At 53.5% G+C, this 23,064-nt stretch overlaps 1 protein-coding gene across 11 annotated transcripts in view; it reads left to right on the top strand.

Moving 5' to 3' along the window:
• Positions 1-23,064, top strand: part of ARAP1 (ArfGAP with RhoGAP domain, ankyrin repeat and PH domain 1) — a 63,225-nt gene that overhangs the window by 14,806 nt on the left and 25,355 nt on the right. For 7 of the 11 annotated variants that reach the window (XM_060159932.1, XM_060159931.1, XM_060159928.1 and 4 more), the window contains exons 2-9: positions 7,683-8,234; positions 19,485-19,654; positions 20,235-20,302; positions 20,905-21,035; positions 21,177-21,332; positions 21,855-21,924; positions 22,228-22,348; positions 22,754-22,956. In XM_060159932.1, the coding sequence (XP_060015915.1) occupies positions 7,726-8,234; positions 19,485-19,654; positions 20,235-20,302; positions 20,905-21,035; positions 21,177-21,332; positions 21,855-21,924; positions 22,228-22,348; positions 22,754-22,956 (1,428 nt within the window). In that variant the 5' untranslated portion in view covers positions 7,683-7,725. Of the gene's footprint in view, positions 1-7,682; positions 8,235-12,302; positions 12,621-19,484; positions 19,655-19,733; positions 19,789-20,234; positions 20,303-20,904; positions 21,036-21,176; positions 21,333-21,854; positions 21,925-22,227; positions 22,349-22,753; positions 22,957-23,064 lie in introns of those variants that run through there. The other 4 variants (XM_060159937.1, XM_060159933.1, XM_060159934.1 and 1 more) reach the window with 4 other exon arrangements.

Genomic DNA, 23,064 nt, shown 5'->3' with positions numbered 1-23,064 from the left:
ACTGGGAACCATGGAAGGGCCTTTGAGCAGGCGTGGGACAGTGGTTGGCCCAGTGGAGAGGGGCTGGAGGGAGACAGGGTAGAAGCAGGGGCAGGGTGGGCTGGTGTGATGGTGAAGCCTGAGCTGGGCCCTTAGGGTTGGGGGAGAGGGGAACCCCCCAACTTGTGGCCATTGCTGTCTCAACAGGATGACACTCTCCTCTGCTGGTCCCTGCTTCCTTGTGGGTGGAGATTCAGTGATGTGTCATAGCAGCCGAAGGGCTTAAACCTCAAACTTGGCCAGGATTAGGGTGGAGCAAGTGAGGCAAAATAAGTGAGTGCAAAATATGAGGGAGGGGGTGACCAAAAAGCTCAGTAATCAAGGTAAATAATAATTTTAGGAAATATTTTAAAAAAAATTTTTTTTTTTTTGTGGCTGTGCTGGGTCTTCGTTGCTTCGCACAGCCTTTCTTTTAGTTGCGGCGAGCGGGGGCTGCTCTTCATTGCAGTGCGCAGGGTTCTCATTGCGGTGGCTTCTCTTGTTGCGGAGCACGGGCTCTAGGTGCGCAGGCTTCAGTAGCTGTGGCGTGTGAGCTCGGTAGTTGCAGCTCGTGGGCTCTAGAGCCCAGGCTCAGTAGTTGTGGCGCAGAGGCTTAGTTGCTACGCGGCATGTGGGATCTTCCCAGACTGGGGCACGAACCCGTGTCCCCTGCATTGGCAGGCAGACTCTCAACCACTGCGCCACCAGGGAAGCCCCAAGCAATATTTTTTTAAAAATCAAAATTAATGAAAAAGATCCAAGATAAACAAAATATCAAAAATTTAAATAAAGAGATTCAGTATCACTGATTTCTTTTTTTTGCCTCAGGTGCTAGCATGGCTTAGCAGGGCACTGCTCCAAACTTCTTTTTTCAAGCAGCTGCCTCCTCCAGGAAGCCTTCCCTGACCCCCGCCTGGTGAGGGCCATGTGGGCTGTTTTCGCCAGCTGGGTAGTATCTGACACCCTCCAGCCTGAGATTCCTGGAGGGTGGGTACACGTCTGAGGTCTGGCTCATGCTTCTAATGCCTTGAATGAGGTTGTCCTAGAGGGGTGTCAGTGCGGAGTCCCAAGTCTGACCTTGGCCTGAAGCCTTTAGTGTAGGATTAGGAACTTGAGAGAGGCCCAAGAAGGGGCTGGGCCCTTCTCAGGGACAGAGGTGGTTTCTGTTTCCCAGTCCTCATCATTCCAGTAGCCTGGTTGGGCCATCATCCATCATTCCATGTTGAATCTTGAGAATACTGCCTGACCTGTAGCAGCTGCTCAGTTAGAGCTTGTCACTGTCGAGAGGCAGTGAGCAGACTGGTTAAGAGTCTGGAGCTGCACCGTCCAGTAGAAATGTAATGCGAGCCACAAGTGCAATTTGAAATTCTCTAGTAGTCACATTAAAAAGAAACAGGTGAAATTAATTTTAATAGTATATTTTATCCAAATATCCAAAATGCTATAATTTTATTATGTAAGAAATAGAAAAAATTATTGAGATATTTTATATTCTTATTTCTTTGTACTAAGACTTCAGAATCCAGTGTGTATTGTATAGAGCATACTTCATTATGTGGCCACTTTTGGAGTTTCAGTAGCTATATGTGGCTACTACTAGTTACTGTATTGGACAAAGCAGGTATAGACTATATTCAAATTGCCCCTTCCCAGCTGTGTGACTTTGGGCAAGTTGCTTAACCTCTCTGTGCCTCAGTTTCTTCATCTTAAATTGTGAGGTATTACCTCATAGGGTTGCTATGAGACTTAAACAAGTTAATAAAAAGTGCTTTAGGTGCGTGGCATATAGTAAAGACTATTTACATTGTCTTATTAAATTCTTTTTAAAAATCGTCATTTGAGTAGCACTGCCATTTTTTGCCAACTCTTTATGAAGTACTAATTACTTAAGATTTATTTTTGAAATATTCACTTTTAAACCATACCTATTTTAGCCCCATCCTAAGAGATAACTGTGAAGTCTACTTAAGATAAATACCTAATTAGTTAATTTTACATGTTCACCCGTACCCCCTAAAGTCATCCTGCAGAGACCAGCAGTTTGTGGTTGACCCTGCCCTAGTAGCAGGAAATGTGGCTCTGCCCAAGACCTGGCCCTTCGACCCACCCTCCCGAACAGAGCCCGGGCTGTCTGAGCTTGCTGGTGGCCTGCCCTCAAGGATGGCCGCTTCTTTCTCCTGCCTGGAAACACCTTCTTTTGGTTTCCATACACATTTAGGAGCAGGACCCCTGGGGTCTCACGCCCTTGCCTCGCTCCTCCACCCCCCAACTCTCAGGCTTAGTGGAGAGGGCCCTGTCTTCCTGGGTCTCCCCAGGTTCCCTTTGACAGGCTCTGCATTGTGGGGGCCCTGCCTCAGTCATGCAGCTGCATCTACCCCCTCCCCATGTCTTCCCTGGGGGCAGTCCAGCCTCCTGGCCAGGCCCGACATCCCTGCTACAGCCACTGGTCCTGGGGGAGGGCCAGAGAACGAGGTGTCCTGACTCCCCTCTCCCGCTGGTGTGGCCTCCACCTCTGGGCAGGCCTGTCGTTGGTCTGCCTCCTCATGCTGTCCTCACCCCCGCTGGAAGGCTTCCTCCCTTTAATCATCGCCTGGTTTCCATTAGGCTCCCTGAAGCCTTCCCTCTCTTCCTTCTCTTTCTCTACCCTCTTCCCCGTCGCTCGCTTTTTTACATCTCTTTCCTTTTCCCCATCCCTCGCCCCTCCCCCTTCCCCCTTCCTCTTCTTCCTCCTGGCATCCAGCTGCCCAAAGTGGCCTTGCCTCATAGGCTTTCTCATTTACCCCTGTCCTTGCAGCTTCCACCTCAGGCCAAGATAAGGGGCCGTTCAGAGTAGCTGCCGCCTCCGGGGGACCCTGGCATTCTGGGCAGCCCGGCTGGTGGTGAGTCAGGGAGGGATGGGGGTGCTGGGCTGAGTGTGGCAGGCTAAGTCCCGACACTGAGGTAGAGGAGGCTTCATGAAGGTGAGACCTAAGGTCCCGCTTTCCATTTTGAAAACTGAGATTTCCATTTTGAAAACTGAGATTGAGAGACAGAGAGAGGGTGAGGCCAGAGACCTTGCGAAGAGCCACCCGAGCGGGCTTGAAAGGGATGGGGCCACACAGGGAGGGACCAGTGGGTCGGGTGGGGTGTGTACCTGCTTACTTGATTTCCTTCCATGCCTGGTGAGTTATGGTCTCTTTCTTACTCCCAGATGATCGTGTTATCTTTTAAATTGTAATTTGTTGGAAAATGGTATAAAATTAAAAAGATACAGAGGATACAGTGAAAGGTAACCCTCCCTCTCTTGTCCTGCCAGCTGCGGGTCTCCTCCCCAAAGGCAGTTTCTTGTATACCCATTGGAGTATTCTGTGTATAATGTGTGCATATGTGTATATGTATTCTTTTTCTTTAACCCAGATTTTTACATAATAAAACAGTGTTCTGCACCTTGCTTTCCCACCCAACAATAAATCTCTAATATCATTGAATATGAACTTTAGAATCTGCCTTTGGGTAATTTTAGTTGGGATTGTGTTAGCTTTAGCTTAACCCTGGAAGAACTGATGTCATTATAATGTTGAGAGCCAACTTATTTAAGAACATCAAATGTATTTCTGTTCATTCGTGTCTTCCTTTGGGACCCTCAGGAGCCTTTTATTTTTTAAAAAAGTATCTATTTATTTGGCTGCTGCGGGTCTTAGTTGTGGCACACAGGCTCTTTGTTGCGTCGTGCAGGCTTCTCTCTAGTTTTACGTGTGGGCTCAGTAGTTGCAGCACGTGGGCTCTCTAGTTGTGGTGCGTGGGCTCTAGAGTTGCCCCATGGCATGTGGGATCTTAGTTCCCTGACCAGAGATCGAACCCACGTCCCCCGCATTGAAAGGCAGATTCTTAACCATTGTACCACCAGGGAAGTCCCTCAGGAGCCTTTTAGAAAAATTCACATAGTTCAATATTTGGATGATAGAAAAAAGATGTAGAGTGAAAAGTTTCCCTCCACATGGAGGTGGGTTTCCAGTGAAGCTGATGGGGCCCAGGGAGGGCCTGGGCAGTGTGTGCATGTGGTCTTGTGTTTTTGTAAATTCTTACAAAAGTAAGATGTTCTTTTTTTTTTTTTTTTTTTTGTGGTACGCGGGCCTCTCACTGCTGTGGCCTCTTCCGTTGCGGAGCACAGGCTCCGGACGTGCAGGCTCAGTGGCCATGGCTCATGGGCCCAGTCACTCCGCGGCATGTGGGATCTTCCCGGACTGGGGCACGAACCCGTGTCCCCTGCATCGGCAGGCGGACTCTCAACCACTGCGCCACCAGGGAAGCCCTCTTTCTTTTTTTTAATTAAAAAATTTTTTTGAATTGAGATGTAATTGACATATTATATTAGTTTCAGGTGTACAACATAAAGATTTGATATTTGTATATATTGGAAAATGATAAGATACTCTTGTATTCTTTTTCTGAAAGAGGGCATCCAAATTGGGTAAGCTTCAGGCCCTGTGAAGTCTGGCTCTGCCTCTGCTCCCTCCTGTCCTCCTCAACCCTCAGTTTTCCTCCTTAGAGGCAACCAGCGTCACCTGTCTCATATGTATCTTTTCAGAGATATCTTATGCATTTAGTGGTAGACACATACTGATCTATCCTTTCCCCCCACCCCCTTTTTTTTTTCCCATGTGAAAGGCAGAATGTTCTCTATACTGTTTTGAACCTTTCTTTGGTCACTTAATACATACTGGAGGTCATCCCTCATCAACATGTAGGGAGTTTCCTCCTTTTTTACAGAGTTTCCTCATGTTTCTTTAATCATTTAGCAACACATCTTGGAGGTCATCTCACACTAATATGTAAAACGTTTCCTCATTTTCTATGGCTCGGTATTCTCCCGTATGACTACACTGTAATTTAGTTAACCATTCCCCGATTTTTGGGTATTTTGTTTACTTCCAACCTTTTGTTGTTATACACAATGCTGTAACCAATAACCTATGCACGTCATTTTGGACATGCATCAGGAAGACTGCAGGGTAAGTGCCCATGGGTGGCTGGGTCAAAGGGCACAGAAGCATCGGGGTTTCAAATCGATGGTGGCATTGCCCTTCCCAGAGGCACTGGCCCGACCAGGGAGGGGAATGCCTCGCCCTGTCACCACTCAGTGTGGGGATGTTAAGTTCCTTTTCCTGTGTTTAAGAACCATTTATACTTTTCTTTCTGTGAATTTCTCTGTTCATATTCTTTGCCTATTTTTCTGTTAGGTTACTGGTCTGTGTCTTATTTCTAGGTGCTTTTCACTTTTTAGGAAAATTAGTCTATGTTTGGGGTGTGAGTGACAGCCCCTGGTTTGTCATTTATATTTTGGCCTTGCTTAAGGTGCCTTTTTATTTTTTTTAATCATGCAGGAATGTTTGATTTGTATATAGTTGAGTATTTTACTCTTTTCTTTATCCTTCTGGATTTGTATCATTTCCAGAAGGCTTTTGCCTCTCTGAGACAAGGGTTTTTTAAGTCCTTTCATGGTTTTATTTATTATTTTGAAATCTTTGATTTGTCTGTAACTTATCCTGTTGTAAGGTGTAGAGGTCCAGCTTTGTAGCTTGCTCCACAGTTGTCCCTACAATTTAATAATCCATCTCTTCCCCACTAGTTTGAGATGTTACTTTTGTTGTATACTAAATTCTTAGATTTATTTGGGTCTATTTTTGAACTTTCTGTTCTGTTTAATTGATCTGTCTGTTCAAGTGCTGGTAACCTGTACTGTTTTAATTGCCATGGTTTTATGTTTTAATATGTGGTGAGGCTGATTCTCACTCTTTACCCTTCCTTTGTCCCACTCCCTCACTTCCAGAATTTTCCTGGCTCTTCCTGCTTGTTTGTTTTTCCACATGAACTTTCAAATAAACTTGTCTAGCCACCGCCCGCCCCACCGCCCCCCCAATTCTGTGTGTGTGCTTAGCAGGATAGTGCATATTTATAAATTAACTGAGAATTAATATCTTTATGATATTCTCTATCCAGGAGAATATCATGTCTTTCTATCTGTCCAGCTCTCCTTTTTGCCCATTAATAACACTGCACATTTTTCTCACTATAAATCCTGCACATTTCTTTCTTTTTTTATTTTTTAAAAACTTTATTTATTTATTTATTTTTGGCTGCATTGGGTCTTTGTTGCTGCACACGGGCTTTCTCTAGTTGCCGTGAGCAGGGGCTTCTCTTTGTTGTGGTGCACAGGCTTCTCGTCATGGAGCTTCTCTTGCTTCTCTTGTGGAGCACGGGCTCTAGGCGCACGGGCTTCAGTAGTTGTGGCGCGTGGGCCCAGCAGTTGTGGCTCGTGGGCTCTAGAGCACAGGCTCAGTAGTTGTGGCGCATGGGCTTAGTTGCTCCGCGGCATGTGGGATCTTCCTGGACCAGGGCTCGAACCCACGTCCCCTGCATTGGCAGGTGGATTCTTAACCACTGCACTGCCAGGGAAGCCCGATCGTGCACATTTCTTATTAAGTTTATTCTCGGTGGTTTTTATTTTGTGATGCTATTATAAATGAGGTCTTTCATCCTGGTTTCTACCTGGTCATTGCTTATAAATATCAATTCTGTTATATTAATTTTGAACCCAGCTATCTTACTAAATTCTTTTATTGTTTGTAATAGTTTCTCAGCTGAGCTTCTCGGGTTTTCCAACTCCAAACTCGTATTATTGTTAAGTAATAGATTAACTCTTCTTTCCCAGTTTTTATACCAATGATATATTTTTGTTGTCTAGAACTTTTATGATGATGGAAGTTTTTCTACTGATTTTCCATTAAGCAAAGTGCTGGTTTTTATTTTAAGGAAGTGTTGATCCATTTCTATTTTACCGATACTGCAATTTTTGTTTAAGTATGCTGGATATTGAGTTTTATCATATGCCTCTTTAGTATCTGTGGAGATGAACAGATAACTTTTTTCTTTTGATCTGTTAATCACTGCTTTGCATCATCTGTTCCTTGACTCTTGCCAGTTCAGGAGTTCTTGAGTATTGGTAGGGGACCTTAGTCCCCATTGCCTAGCGCAAGGCTATCAAATGAATGAATGGCCTTTCCTATACATTTCCCCCTGTCCCTCCTTGGGGGTGGCGGGTGGGGTTGCTCACTCACAGGACCAGGACCCCAGAGGCTGTGTGATGCTGGGTTGCCTCATCTCCTGGAGTATTCTGCTTCCTCCAGGGGCATGGAGGTGGGGGTAAGGCTCAACCCACAGACTGGGCCTGCAGGGGAACCAGCAGTGGTATCCCTCAATCCCACCTGTACTTGCTAACCCCTGGGCCTGGCCCTCAGCTGGAAACTGGCACCTCAGAAGGAACTGGGTCCTTGCCTGGGTCTTGCAGCGGGCGGGAGGGAATGTGTGTGCAGACATAGCCACAGCAGTGGCCAAGGCTGTGGATGGGGGTTCGGGTAGTACCAACTCTGAAGGCCCTGGAGGGCTTCCTAGAGCAGCTGGATGCTAGGAGGCCACAGGGGTGGGGTGTCAGCTTTCAGGCAGTGGGAGAAGCCTGCGTGTTCAGGGACCAGGCAGTACCTGGCCTTGCCTGGCACATGGGACACAGGAGAGAGGGCTTAAATACAGAGCTTACCCATGGCATGGGAAAGCCACAGAGAATTGTTGACTGGGGACCTATACCTGGGCAACCATGCCTCTGACCTGTGCCCATGTATCTCTTCCAGGTCTGGACAGAGTCCTGCTGGCTGGCTTCTGCTGACAGGAACAATGGCAGAGGCCGGGGATGGGGCCCTATCGGTGGCCGAGTGGCTGCGGGCTCTGCACCTGGAGCAGTACACCAGGCTCTTTGAGCAGCACGGACTGGTGTGGGCCACAGAGTGCCAAGGCCTCAGCGATGCCCGCCTGGTGGACATGGGCATGCTGCTCCCCGGCCACCGCCGCCGCATCCTGGCTGGCCTGCTCCGTGCCCACACGCCCCCAGCCCCTGCACCCCGCCTGACCCCACGGCCCGTGCCCATGAAGCGTCATGTCTTCCGCTCACCACCTGTGCCCACCACTCCACCGGAGCCACTGCCCATGGCTGGAGAGGATGAGGGGCTACCCACTGCCCCACCCATCCCGCCCCGGAGGAACTGCCTTCCACCCACCTGCTTCTCCCCCCCATCCATGTCTGCCCCAGACCCTGTGCTGCCCCCGCTGCCTGCCAAGCGGCATTTGACAGAGCTCAGCGTTCCGCCTGTGCCCCCTCGCACTGGGCCCCCCCGCCTGCGGGTGAGGTGAGTGGATGCCGTCCAGAATGGAGGAACATGGGCAGAGGATCTAGAGGGTTGAGGGGGAGTCTGTGGCCTTTGCCACTAGGGTAAGAAAGGCACCTTGGTGGAGGGAATAGCATGTGCAAAGCTCAGAGGTGGGAAGCACCGTCCACGGGTGCTCTGAGCAGACAGTGTGGCTGAACTGTTGTGTGAGCGAGGGTGGGTTCGTGGATGGCGCTGGTGGGACATGCTGTGAAGGCCAGGCGGGGAGCCCAGGGAGGTTTTAAGCAGAGCGATCAGATGAAAGCTGAGTACGGAAAGGATGACCCCGGCTGCTGCTAAGGTTGATGGGGGAGGAGGCTGGGAGACCAGTGAGAGGGCGCAGGGCCAGGTGCGAGGCCCCCGCTCAGGCTGTGCTAGTGAGACTGGAGAGAAGTAGGCATATTGGAGTGAGAGGTCGGCCCTAGCGTGGACAGGACTTGGGGACGGCCTGGGCATGAGCAGAGAGGGAGAGAGGAGGCTCATGGCGTCCAGGTTCCCATCTTGGGTAGATGGTGGTGCAGTTCCTGATCTGGGACCTGGCCACAGGAGGGAGCTTGGGAGGAAGTCTGGAGTTCAGTTTGGGGCCTGGTGAGTGTGAGATACTGGGAGACCAGAGTGCATTTCTCAAGTGAGGAGGTAGTATGTGGAGGAAATGGGAAGTCTAGGATGAAGAACTCGTTCTGGGGGACGCAGCAACTGCCCTGGGCCTGGCGCGGGTGCTCCCGTCTTCCCCTTTCACACTGCTCCTGCCACATGTCACCCGATCCTGGAGACACTTCTCAGGCCACATCCTACTCACCCTCCCTCCTCCCCAGAACTGTTTTCTCCCCTCCTAGCTCCTGGTACTCCTTGTTTTCTTGAGTTTCCTCCTAATTCTGTGGACACGCCATTTAACCTCCTTTACATATGCCCTCCCTTCCTGCCATTTGCTGGGGTGCCCAGCTTGGAGGAGCATCCCCAAGTATGGCTGGATATGTGGGGTGTAATGGAGCTTTATTGCAGCACTTGGCCAAGTCACCCTAATCTGGGAAGGCTTCTTGGAGGAGGAAGAGATATGCAGAGAGAGGTCTCCTGGTCCGTGTTACTGTTGGGCACTGTGCTGGGTGCTTTGCTCACATGCTCTCGTTTGATCCCTGCTCAAGTGCTCCGGGGCATTTGTGTCCTGTTTTCAAGCAGAGAAACTAAGGCTCAGAGAAGGGAGGGCGTCGCTGGCTGGATCCATGCCAAGTATATGCTAGGGGAGCCCCCGTGGGGAGGGTCTGGGAGGTTTTCCTCACCCAGAGAGGGGCATAAAGTAAAGGGGCCTTCAAAGCCAAGCCAGGGCTGTGGTGTTTTGAGATTTGACGGGTGAAAGCACAAAAAGTTTATTGTGCCTTTCCCGGGTTCACACAACTGGGAGCACCACTGGGGTCCCCCGGGAGCCTGGCTTATAGACCGGACTGGAGTTTCCTGGTGCCACTGCACCCTCTAGTGGCCACTTTCCTGCATGTAGGAGTAATTTGTCTTTTCTTTAACTCCATCATTAGGATGGAGTGTGTGTCTGTCTGTCTGTTTGCTTGTCTCTGGGGGTTGGGAGTGGGTGAACAAGGGCAGGAGGCAGGGCCCTGTCCATAGGAAGTTCACGAAGGCTGAGGAGGCAAAAACCCCAGTCGAGGAGTGGAGGCCTGGGTTCCTGCCTAGAAGGCAGAATACCTGAGCAGGTCCAGCTGGCTCCATGACTCTGATTAGGAGCCGCCCCTCTGGGCCTGTTTCCCCATCAGGTGTCCTCCTTGGCCCTCCACGGCCCTCCTGGTACCGACATCTGAATTCAGGAGACTTTCTGGGTAGAGCAAGGGTCCTACCTTCACCCCAGGGTACCAGGCCCCACTCTCAGATCCTCAGGCTGAACTTAGCCAACGTCTGGGAGAGGCCAGACTCCCATGGTCAGGAGTCCGGCCCCTTGTAGCTAGAGGACCCAAAATTCATTCCGTGCTCACAGAGCTTGTAGGCAGTTATTCCTTGCAATTTGGGGCCGCTCCTTAGGGCAGAGTGGCAGGTGAGCTGCCAAGCCTGGCTTCCTGTGTCCTGGGGTCTTTGACATTTGGAATTGTGGGCATCTGCAGTCCTAGCATCCTGGGCTCGCAAGGTGTACAAAGTCTTTAAAGCCCAGAGGGAGAAAAACTAAGGGCGGACAGAGCCTCACATGTGTAACAGGCGAAGGCTGGGCAGGTTTGGGGCGAGGATTCAGCCTGACTGGCTACCCTGTCCCCTCATAGCCCCTTCCTATGACTCCAGGCTCCGTGGTGCACAGTGGAAGACTGCTCAGCCTGGCCTGCTCCTGCCCCCCTTGCAGGAGTCCCCGCTTCCTGATGTGGCCTTCCTGTCCTTGCCTGCACCCTCTAGTGGTGAGGGTCTCACCCTCTCAATCATAGGGCCTCTTACACCAGATCAGGTGGTGACTGAGGGAGCATTTTTGCCTGGTTCCGGCCCATCACTGGGCTCCCCAGCAGAATCTGGGATCTAGTGACTCCACATGAGGGCATGCCTGGCCAGTTTGTGTGTGTGCACCCCTAGGCGTGTGTCTGTCAGGATAGTAGTGTGTGTATTTTTGCATCCGCACATGTCCTAAGGGAGGCGATGTATGATCCTAACATATGCACACAGGTGGGGATTTGAAACTGTATGCACTATACAGTTTCAGTGGTGACTTGCTGTAGTGTGTGCAGATTTATCAAGGCCTGTGTGCACACATACACGTGCCCATGTGTACTGGTATTGTGGGGACTCCAACAGCGTGAGTGTATTGGTGAGTGCGTGTGATGTGGGTGGTGAATTGGCATGTGTGTTATTTGTGTACTGTCAGGTGTGAGCCAGTGTGTGCTTGTGCTGTGTTTGCACGTGCTGCCAAGAGGCTGAGCCCCCTAGAATGTCAGCTCCATTAGTGCTCAGATGCTCGTCAGTTTCATCTAAGACTGAATCCCCAACATCTGAAACAGTGCCAGGTGCCTAGTAGGCACTCAGCAAGTGTTTGCTGTGTTAGTAAATAGATGAGGCCTGCATGAGCTTCTGTACTGCCAGGCGCTGAGCACATGTGCTGCCCGCGCAGACTCACCCCTAGTGGACCCTGGACAGTAGGGTTACAGGACACCCCAAATCCCTTCCCACTACCCAATCTCTGTCACCCCAGGCCTCTTAGAAAGGGAGAGACTTCAAGGGAGGCAGGCAGAAAAGGAGCAGGGATGGGGTCCTCTCCCCTCTGCGCCAGCTGGGTCAGGACTCTCAGAACCAGGTTCATTATTCTGCCTGGCCTGGGAGGACCCCATTGCACCCTCAAAGGGTTTGCACACCCACCATCACTTAAGCCTGTCATAGGGAACTAGCTAAGTCCAGAGATGCTGAGAAACTTGTTCAAAGTCACACAGCCCAGCGCAGGGGAAGCTGATGTTCAAACCCTGCCTCCTGGCCTGGGACTGTCTACTCAGCTTTAAGTCTCATAGATGTGAACGCTCTGAGCCTGCTTCCCTGAGCGTGGCAGAGAGGTCATTCCTGATCCAGGGTTCCAGGGTCACCCTGCAGAGCCCCTCCTAGGCTGCTCTGGGCCTCTGTTTCCTCCTCTGACACCTGGATGTCTGGAGATACCTTGGGAAGAGGGAGTATTTGTCCAGACGGGACAGCTACCAGCTAGAGTCACACTGCGAGGCCTCCCACCTGTGCCCTCGACCACCCTGCAGCCCAGCCAATCCCTGGTCTTCCTGAAGGCTGATCACTTGTTGCCAGGGCAGAACTTGCTCCCTTCAGAGAGCCTCTTTCCCAGCTTCTCTGGGCCTCCTTGTGGGCGTGGGGAGGGGCCAGCCAGGACCAGGGCCTTCTGGGTGTTCACTCTGTAAGGTCCTGCTAGATGGCACTGGGGCGGCTTGTCCACTCACTCCAGCTGGGTGGGGGGGCAGCCTGGGGGTGGACAGGAAGTGTCTGTCCCGGGGGATTCTGGGTGACTTTCCTCTCTGTCTCAGTCCGTGTTTTCAGGAAGTGTGTGTGTTGGCCAGGGCTGCAGGGGGGTGGGGGGAGGCGGAGAGCAGGAAGCTAGAGGAGACCAGAGCTGGATTCAGACACAGACACACACGTACACGTACACACACTCACTCACTCTCCCGGACAGACCCACAGTTACACACAGGAACACACACTCAGACAAGTGATCACAGACACTCAGACCCAAATCACGGGTGCACAGAGCCACGCCTGTACCCAGACGCGGCCTCAGACATACCCAGGGAGTGGGGCCGGCCTGTCTGTGAGACCAGCCCAGGTCGGACACAGGCTGCACACGCTGGGCGCGGCTGACCAGAGCCACAGGAGTCCTCGGGCCCCGGACCCAGAGGGCGTCAGAGGGTGAGCGAGGGGCCGCCTTGGGCTGGGCTGTCGGCCAAGGGAAGGTGGGGAGGCTCCTCTGGCGGACCTGGGAGGGCAGGAATCCCTGTCTGTCTGTCCGCCACCTCTCCGCAGGCTGGGTTTTCTGTGCTGGTCTCCTCCCCCTCCCTTTTTTACTCTCAGAATTTTCTGTCTTCTTTCACTTTGTCTACATTTTCTGTTTTTCTCCTGCCCTTTCCTTTTCTCCCCTCTCTCTTTGCCCTCTCTGCCCTGGGCTTTCCAGGTCTCCATCTCCCCATAAACCTCTCTCCCGGGTCCACTCGGAGCCCCCCGGGGCCTGTTTCCTGGGCTTCACAGACTGCTCCTCTGTGGGGTCTCTGCCCTTCAGGGATCTGGTGCTGATCTCGGTTCTGGCTCCCTGCACCCCACTGAGGATTGCCTCCAGAGGCTTAGGTGACTTCTCTCAGGGTCAAATTCAAGGGTGCTGTGGCTCTGGGCAGCTCCTACCAGAGCCCCCTTGCCCTCCCCACAGTCCAGGTGATAGGAAGGCCTGCCAAGGGCTGGCACTTAGCTGGCGACTTCCTATCCCTCCTTCCAGGGCTGGTGGTGTGGTGGGGGTGCCTGTGTCATTGGGGGGCTCCCCCCAATTGCTGTGGTCCCTAATGAGCTCAATAACCCTGTGCTTGGGCCACTGGGGACATAGAGGTTCCTCTAACCAGGTCCTGTCTGTGTACCTGGCTCTGCCCTGTGCCCTTGGCTCATCTTTCCATAGGGCCCAGCAGACACCTGCACCTTCTCCTCCAGCCAGGCCAGCCCTGGGATGGGGGAGAGGGGCTAGTACAGTTGTGAGCCACCTGAAGGGTGAACTTCCTCCCCCCACTGCCTTCACAAGCCAGCACAGGGTCAGGCCTGGGAAGCAGGAAGAGCTGCCATGGGAGACCTGGGCCTCAGCCCTTTCCTGCCCATGACAGCAAGACTCCCAACTGTGTGAGCTTAGAGGAGGGAGCAGTTTGGGTAGACTTCCTGGTGAAGGAGGTGTGTCCTGAGCACAGGGGAGTCGAGGAATCAACAAAAAAAGACTCCCAGCAGGATGTCTGGCACATAGGGGGTACTTAGCAAATGATAGCTGCTATATTGTTCCAGGGTGAAGTACAAAGAGCTGGGTGAAACCTTGGTTTTGAGGGTGGATGCCAGGTCCGTGGGGCACTGCTGTATGGAGGGATGGAGAGCTGCTGACCTCCAGTAATCAGTATGTGAGTGGGGCGATGGTCATTCATTCATTCAGAACACAGTCCAGGAAGCCCCCTCTGTGTTGGGTGACGCTGTGGCATGGAGAGGGATTGGCCTGAGGGGACTCACAGCATATGCAAAAGCTGAGAGGCATACCGCAGACATCACGTCTAAGCAAGTGAGACCCCAAGAAGGGCTTCTCTGCTGTGGCTTGGGCAGAAGTAAGTAGGACAGAGCCCGGAAAGCGCTAGAGGGGCTGACCCTTGGGCCTCATGATGGAGAAGGAAGGACGAGGGCAGCCACGGAGGAAGAAAGAAACCTAGGGCTGACTGAGGCCTGGGCCCCAAGTAGGATGAGGAAGTGGGCAGTTGGGAAAGATTGCCCCTGTGGGACGAGGAGGTCAGAAGAGGAGGCAGATGTGTCCAAATCAGAGTCTGATCCCACCTCTTGGCCCTGCTGGTGAAAATCCAGGAGCTGGGTTTGGGCTGGGTCCCTCCAAAGCCTGTGTGACCCTGTAGGGGGAAAGTCCTGATTCCAGGACAGGGTATAGGCCTGAGTCCTTGGTCCTCTGAGGTCAGTTCGGTGAAGGAAACATTGACAGATACAACTATACTGAGTGCTCAGAAGTGTGGGGACTGGAGAAGCCTCAGAAGGCCCCTGGGGCATGAAGGGAGGCGCAAAGTGGAGGGGGAAGATGTATGATTTGCACCTTTGGAAGGAGAAGTAGGAGACGGCCAGATGGAGTTGCGTTCCAGGTGGAAGGAACAACATACGCAAAAGCCTGGAAGTATGCATTTATGGAACACAGCTCAGTCAAGGATGGCTGGAATGTAAGAGTGGATCAGTTCAAGGCCAGCCTGAGACATTCAGGCTGCCCCACTCTGCAGCCCTGCCCATCTACCCTTATGGTGTTTGACATAAATGGAAAGGAGTGAAGGGAGAACCCGGGGCCACCCTGGAGGAGAGGACTGTGGGACAGGTTCCTGGCCCATCCTGTGGGGCCTGAGCCTCCTTCAGCCACAGGCAGGGTGAGAAAGTTGTGCTGGTGACATGTGGCAGTTGGCTCTCCTTACTGAATTATCGGTGAGCCTGGAAGCAGACCAGAGAGGAACCTGAGGCTCAGAGGTAAAGTGACCTGCTTTGTAAGGACACAACCTGATGTGAGGTCTAGCTGGGATGCAAGCCCAGACCCACCTGGCTGCAAAGCTCTGTCTCTTACCTACAGTGACCACAAATCTCATTTCATCCAGGGCAGACCTGCTTACATCTGTTGCCCTGACATAGTTATTAATAGGGCCTCTTTTAACTGTCAGAAATGTTCTGGTTTATATGATTAATTATATGGTCACTCTGCTTTTACCCGTTCTGGCTCGGGACCCTCATATATCCCTCAACCCACAGATACAAGGTTGGCTGTGTGTATTTGCCCTAAACCAATAAAACAAACCTTCTTAGGCTGAGGGCCCAGGCTGGAGTGGGCCTGCCCAGGAGTGCCCAGATCCATATATCACTTGGATAGAGGAGAAAGGGCCTTAAGGAGCAGAGGAGCCAGGAATGAGGGGCAGGGGGTGAGCAGCTCTGTGTGGGCATCTTGGAGGCTACCTAGAAGAGGCCCACTGAGCCGTATTTTGAGGTACAGATAGGCTTTCCATGGACTGAGATGTAAGGAGAGGGCAGGGAGATGCAGGCAGGAAGAAGTGGTGTGAGCGAAGGCTCATAGGAGGGACCACTGAGTCCCTGCTCAGGTTTGGGATTGATCTACTGGTCTTGTGGGGTCAGAGATCAGTGGGGAACATCCCAGCTGGACCTTAGCCGCAGACTGGAGCTGGGGCTGCTCTAAGGGGTGCAGGCACTGAGTGGCCAGGACTCTGGCTGGGTTAGGGTCATTCTGTGGGCACTGCCCCTTCCCCTGGGATTTTCCCACATCCGTGCCTTCCTGATACCACTTCTCCTTTCCTGGGCCTGGCTCTGACTCAGCATGACCCTGGTCCCCTATGGTAGGCAGGCGGGGGGTCAGCTTGGAGGCTTCCTGGAGGAGGTGTCTATTATGAGGTCGGGAGGCCCATGGGGCCTCTTTCTCCCACCTTCTTGGCACATAGCCCCCTTCCTGCAAAGGCTTTGCTGGGAGAGGAGCCCTTAGCGTCTGTTCCCCTCTCCTTTCTTACCGTGGTAACACAGCCATCAGAGCTGTGATCACGTTTCCTTTTGGATGGAACATCAACCCTAGAGCTTCCTGGATCCTGAGTTGGGTGCCAGTGTGAGGAGACGGGCCTCAGAGAAGCCCTCAGATCCTGGCTGTGGCCTCCTCATTTGCCACTGGTGGTTGAGCTTTCAGCTGTGTGCTGGATTTCCTGGGTGCAAATCCCAGCTGTGGGACCAAGGACAAATTAACTTCGTCTCTCTGTGCCTCTGTTTCCTTATCTGTAAAGTGAGAATAGCAATAAGCCATACGTTACTGAATGAATGAATCCACGTAAAGCACCTAGAAGACAGCTGGGAAAACACACACACACACATAATTAATAAGAATTAATTAATCCAGGTCTTCATTTATTTATTCATCCCTGCTGAGTGCTGGGCATACAGTAGTGAAGAAGATGGGTGTGGCACTTGTCTTAGGGAGCCCACATGCTGGGGAGCCAGGCCTCAGGAAGGGCAGGACCCTCTCATAAGATCGGGCAGTGATGGAGGAGGACTGGGGGCCAGAGATGGGAGGACTGATGCCGCTTGGGTCCGAGGATACTCTGTTGCCATCACCTTTGCCTCAGCACTGGCCCTCAGTCCTGGGGGAGGTGGGGAGCTAGGCCCACTCAGGCTGCTTGGTATTGGAAGGGCAGAGCCTGTCTGTCCCCCCTGCTCTGAGCCAGTCTGACTGGTCCTGGTCCAACAGCTTAGAGCTCTGTTGTCAGCTGATCACAGACTGGGCCCCCAAGGGCCCCTTCCTCTTGGAGCCTGGGAGACTGTGTGGTCTCCAAGGACATTGTACTTGACTAGCTGGGGGGCTGACACCGCAGGTCATGCCCTTGGGCCTGTGTGTACTCACTCAGCCTTTCATTTGCTTCTCTCCCCACCCTGTCCGCCAGCCTATCCACCTACCCATCCACCACCCCCCCACCCATCCAACATGCTCTTGTTGCTCACTCAGCCAGGCCCTATGGGTGGACTATGGGGATAAGGAGTCAAGTCCAAGGCTGCCCCTGCCCTAAAGAGACTCAGGGTCAAGTCGGGGAGACAGCCTAGTACAGTGTCCATCAGCGGGTCTTCATAGGTCCAGCTAAACCCCTACCCTAGGCCCACTTGGCATCAGATTCCCTGAAAAGCATATAGAGAGGGAATAACTGGCCACCAGGACAGCAGCAGGTCTTCCTCTGCTGTGGGGTCCTTGTGGCAGTCAGCGCCACTGTCCACACATCTGTCCAGGAGCTGTTCTCTGTGGTCCTCCAGGGGGCAGCTCAGGGATGAGGGATGAGACTCACAGCCAACAGGTGTGGGCGCCACCCTGGCTTAGAGAACTCTTGCCCCAAGGGGCCAATATGTCTTGTAACAACCGCACAAGTGTGGTTTCAGGTCCCTGCACTGGCTGTGCCCGGTTATGAGCCATCACACTCTGGGAAGTCCAAAGCTCCGACTTCTCCCCCAGGTCAAGAGACCACTTACAGTTTCTCCTTAGTCTAGGTGCAGTTCCACACTCAGGCCACTTTTGCCAAAGGCACTGTTGCCTCAGAGCATGGCTGACATACCACTTTTAGCAGGTTTCTAGGGGGAAGGAGTTTTTTTGTTCATTCTTTACCCTTGGAGAGGAAGGAGATAGGGAGCAGGGTAATGTGGAAGTAGCCAGGTGTCCTAAGAAGCACCCAGACTGTGGACTCAGGGTTCAGGTCCTGGCTTAGATGCTAGCACAGTACCTGGCACAAAGGAGGGAGGTAGTAAAAAGCAAAAGTTACTTGGAATAATTCATCTAAAGCTCATATCAGAGGGGAACATGGGCAGGGCCTGGAGGAGCGGGAAGGAGGGGTCAGGAAAAACTTTCAGAGAAGGGGCACTTGAGAAAGAAGTTAAAGAATGAGTAGATGTTCTCTGATCAGAGACCAGGGAGCAAGGTATTCCTGCAGGAGGCAACAGCAGGAGCAAAGGCCCGGCATCATGGTCATGCCCCAGCCCTTCCTTGCCTTCTCGGCGGTCACACACTGTCAGCCACTGCCAGGAACACTGGGGCAGTGGACCAGGCTGAGATCACCAGGGAAGAAAGTTGCCCACCCGCTCCGATGCTCTTCCTCAGCCCCTGCCGCATGCTGGCAGAGACAGCAGTTGGGGCCAGGCTTCTAGAGCTCAGGCACCTGTTCCGGCTGGTGGTCTCTGTGCGTCCTGTGTGCTGATGCACGACACGCCTTGCCATGGTTAATCCTCCAGCCACCCTGCCACAACACTTTTGTAGTCCTTATTTTACAGATGAGGAAACCGAGGCTCAGAAAGGCTAGGTGCTTGCCCCAGGACAGACAGGAACTGAGACTGAGGCAAGGTTGAAACCCACGTCTCTGATGTCCTTTGGAGACACTCAGCCTGCAGGAAGCAGTGCGATCTGTGCTGAGACAGACAGACAGGAGCACTGTGGCTGTGGGAGTTCAGGCACCTTGAACCTGGCCTTGGAGTCAGAGAAGGCTTCTGGGGGAAGTGATAGCAGAGATGAGAAGTGTGGTGGGTTCAGGTGAGTTTGAGGGGTCCTGGGGGATGGTGAATATTCAAGACGAGAGAAGATGGTCTTGATCCAGAGACCCGCGGCTTATGGCCTCAGGACTTGGTTTCTAAGGCTCTGGTCTGTGCCCTTGGCCTTGATGCCCATTTCAGTCCTGTGCCATCCATTCTCCAGCAGACACCTTCTTATCCTTAAAATCTCAGGTCCAGGGACTTCCCTGGTGGCACAGTGGTTAAGAATCCGCCTGCCAACGCAGGGGACATGGGTTCGGTCGCTGGTCCGGGAAGATCCCACATGCCGTGGAGCAACTAAGCCTGTGTGCCACAACTACTGAGCCTGTGCTCTAGAGGCCGCGAGCCACAGCTACTGAGCCTGCGTGCCACAACTACTGAAGCCTGTGCGCCTAGAGCCCGTGCTCCGCAGCAAGAGAAGCCACTGCAACGAGAAGCCCACGCACGGCAACTAAGGGTAGCCCCCGCTCGCCACAACTAGAGAAAGCCCATGCGCAGCAACAAAGACCTAATGCAGCCAAAAATAAAAATAAATAAATAAATAAATAAAATATAAATAAATAAAAGCTCAGGTCCAGCCTTCCCTGACTCCCAGGCTAGGATGCACACCACCCCCCACCCCTTTCTGGTCTTCATCTCTCTTTTAGAGTGGAGATCCAGTGGGTACATGTGGCTAAAACTCAGCACTCTGGGGACAGGTGACCCTGTCCCAGCAAGGCAGGGCCAGCTCATGAAGCCAAAGAAGGTGCCTGCTCTGGAGAGCTTGGAGGGTTTGGGGCAGGGGAGTGAGGCAAGGAGGGCTCTGTCTGAGTGTGTGGAATGAATGAGTTGTGCAGCTGCTCATGTGAGCTGGGGGGCGCAGTGGGTTTGAGTCCTGGTTCTGTCGCAGTGTCGCTGGCGCAGTGACTCAGCCGCACTGAACTTGATGCCCAACTTTTGGTCTGTTCCCAGCCTTCCTGCCAAGGAAGAAGAGTTACTGTCACCGCCACCATCATTCCCTCCCCAGCCAGAGCCTGAGGAGCCCCCGGCCATCTTCCCCCGGGGGCCTCCCCAGCCCCCATCTCCACCTCCCAGCCCCCCAGAGATTCCCCCGAAGCCTCTCTGCGTGCTCCCAGAGTTTGGTGAGTGCCGTAGCGAAGCATGGGGCTCTGGGTGGGTGGCCTGGGATCAGGGCTGGAGAGTCTGCAAGGGCGTAAGGATCGTGCTCCCCGTTCTGTTGGGCCCTGCCACCGACCCACTCTGTGGCCCTGGACAGGTGAGCATCTTCCCTTCATCCTCAGAATGGAGACAGCGCCCAGCTCTCTGACCTATTGACTGTTAGGTGTGGGCAGATGGCAGACTTCTTGGTCTGCCCGTGGTTTAAAGTCTGGGACTGTTTTCCATGGTCATGGGCAGTTGGCTTTTCCTTGGATTGTCCACTTTTTCTTGTCTCGATTCGTGTTGCTTTTTTTTAGCCTTTTTAAGACAGTCCCTACCCTGACCCCCAAGCTTGCTGCCCAGTCAGACCTCCCTGTGGTGGCCCGGCCTCTCCTTTGGCCGCCCCCTAGTGCTGTCCTGTGAAGCCCCGAGAATATAAATAGCACTTCCTGTCCTTTGTGCCTTTTTTTGCAAGCCAAGCCAGGGTGGGGCAGGGTCTTTCTTAGGCTGGGGGAGGCCAGGCTTCTTTGCCTTTGACTCTCCCCCTCCCCTCTATCTCCCCAGATGACCCTGACTACGATGAGCTCCCAGAGGAGGGGCCGAGGGCCCCAGCTGCCGTGATGACCAAGAAGGTGGGTCAGGCAGTGGTTAGGGTTTGGGCTGTCTGCCTGTCAGTGTGGAGGGCAGGCTACCCAGGTGCCTTTCAGACCCTGGGGACCACCAGATAGAGAGTAGGTAGCCGGCTCCCTGGAGAGTTCCCTTCCCCTTCACTGTCTTGCTCTGTGGGGGTCTGGGGGCTCTGGTTTGTGGATCCAGTCTTCAGCTGCATCTGGATGGCTGTGTGGCCCCTTCTCTCTCTTGGTGTTTGGAGCACATCTGTCTTGGGGTGTCCCTCTGTCTCTGTTTCACTTTCTGTGTCCCCGTGTCACTCTCTCTCTGAGTGCCTTAACGTTCCATCCATGTGTCTTTTTCTCTATCCCTTTATCTTTCTGTCTTTGTCTCTCACCTGGGCCCGTGCCTGCACTGGTTTTCTCTGTACCTGTGACCCCGTCTCCCTGGGTCCCTATGCAGACTGCTGGGGGCTGGGGAGGAGAGGAGTGTGAGGAAAGAGAAGTAAATGTGCAGAGTTGTGTGGGTCCAGGATGGAGTGGACAGAGGGGGATGTGGCAGCCCCTAGTTGGGTGTGATCTGGGGCTTGGAGGGGAGCATGACACTGAGCGGGTCTGGGGAACAGGAGGACCCCCCAGTGAGCCAAGTCCCGAGGGCTGTGCGTGTGGCCAGTCTGCTGAGCGAGGGGGAGGAGCTGTCCGGGGACGACCAAGGGGATGAAGCTGAGGATGGCCACGCCTACGAGGACATCCCCAAGTAAGCGTCCTCTTCTCTCGGGTGGTTCTCCCACCCAGCTATCCTCCTTCCCCAAGCCCGGCCCAGCCTCTCCGTGTCCTCCGCCCCCACCCCATGGGAGCCCCCACTCTGGCCTCCTCACTCCCTCTCTTCTCCCCCCAGTGGTGGATGGCACACTAGCAGCCTGAGCTCATCCTTGCCCAGCAGCCTCCTGATTCCTGATCCCCGACCGCACCCCATGGACGGGCTGCCTGTGGGCCCCACTCCCAGCCCACCTGTGATCAAGGCTGGCTGGCTGGACAAGAACCCACCGCAAGGGTGAGTGAAGCCTGGTGGGTCCTACTGGTGCTCTGCATGGTGTGGGCTCTAGTATACTGGTATCGCGGATCAGAAAACCAGAGGGGACAGGGTTATTGGAGCAGGTCTCCCTCCAGGCAGACTGTAACTGCCGATCATCCCCACCAGACCTATGCTTTATTACCCTTAACACTGAGAAGTCCTTTCTCTGGCGGTCCAGTGGTTAAGACTGCGCTCCCAATGCAGGGGGCACGGGTTTGATCTCTAGTTGGGGAACTAAGATCCCTCATGCTGCACAGAGCAGCCAAAAAAAAAAAAAAAAAAAAATCCCGAAACTGGGAAGTCCTACTTGTAGTCTGACATCAATCACTCTTGCTGTAGGTAAAAGTTCATCTTCTCAGTGACCACTTGGGATCCTTCCTCCCTTGGACCTGGCTGTTCCTAACTTTGTATGTGGCTTCCAGAGGGGGCTAGGGTGATCCCGGAGCCTCTCCCTAATTCCCAGTCCTTTGCTCTGTTGTCCCTCTGCCTCTGCCTCTCCAGATCTTATATCTATCAGAAGCGATGGGTGAGACTGGATACCGATCACCTACGATACTTTGATAGTAACAAGGTGAGGCCCGTGTTAGTCCGTGATATGACCCTGCTTCAGCCTGGTCTTGGGTTGAACCCCAACACTGGACCCAGATGGAGTCCGTCCCTAGATGAGTCCTCACCAGAGCTGTAGTGTGACTCCTTGAACTGTGTCCTCCTGGCCCATTGGCCAGCCTTGGCCTTGGCCAGGGTTGGTGTAGGGGCTGTCACCACCTGTGGGAGGTGGGGCTGCAACTTTCATTTCAACAGAGGTTGAGGGAGTCAAGGAGGGGCTGGGCCTCTGTGGGCCTCACCCCACAGTCGGCTCCTCTCTCTCCCCCAGGATGCCTACTCAAAGCGCTTTGTCCCTGTGGCCTGCATCTCCCGAGTGGCTGCTATTGGGGACCAAAAGTTTGAAGTGGTCACGAACAACCGGACCTTTGCCTTCCGGGCGGAGAGTGATGGTAGGGAGAGGGGCAGGAGGAAGACTGGCAGTTTGGCTTGAGAAGTGAGGGAGGAGAACCAGGGCACATCTGCTCCCCCACATCAAACCGAGAGAGGAGTCAACCCTCTGTGAGGTGGGGGAGGGGAGGGCCCCCTCTGTCCAGCTTTGTGCTGAGTCCTCAGAACCACACATCCCCATTTACAGGGGAGAAGCAGGCTCGGAGAGGCCAAGCGCCTTGCCCACCCTAAGTGGCACAGCTGGGATTGGAGCCTGAGCTTGTCCAAGTCAGAGAACTTAGAGATAGGTGGGCCAGCCTGGGTGGGCTTTCTGGCAGAGGTGTTGCCTGAGGGGCCTGGAATGGGGAACCCTTAGGGGGATCCCCACCGGGCTGAGCTGGGGCTTGCCCCTTCCCCTGTGCCTGCAGCGGAGCGGAAGGAGTGGATGCAGGCCCTGCAGCAGGCGGTGGCTGAGCAGCGTGCTCGGGCCCGACTGTCTAGTGCTCATCCGTTGGGAGTTCAAGGCTCAGAGCCCCCTGACCGCGCCGGCAGCCTGGAGCTACGTGGCTTCAAGAATAAACTCTATGTGGCCGTGGTTGGGGACAAAGTGCAGCTTTACAAGAATCTGGAGGTGCGACTGGTCAGCCAGGCTGCCGAACCTCTCCCGTTTCCCCTGTCCACCTAGTCCCTTAGCCCTGCCCCCCACCCACCTGGTCCTTCAGCCCCAACCCCTGCCCAT

The sequence above is a fragment of the Lagenorhynchus albirostris genome, chromosome 9 (genome assembly GCF_949774975.1).
Source record: "Lagenorhynchus albirostris chromosome 9, mLagAlb1.1, whole genome shotgun sequence".
Lineage (NCBI taxonomy): Eukaryota > Metazoa > Chordata > Mammalia > Artiodactyla > Delphinidae > Lagenorhynchus > Lagenorhynchus albirostris.
Note: the sequence above shows the minus strand (reverse complement) of the source record. Positions and strands in the feature narration are given on the sequence as shown.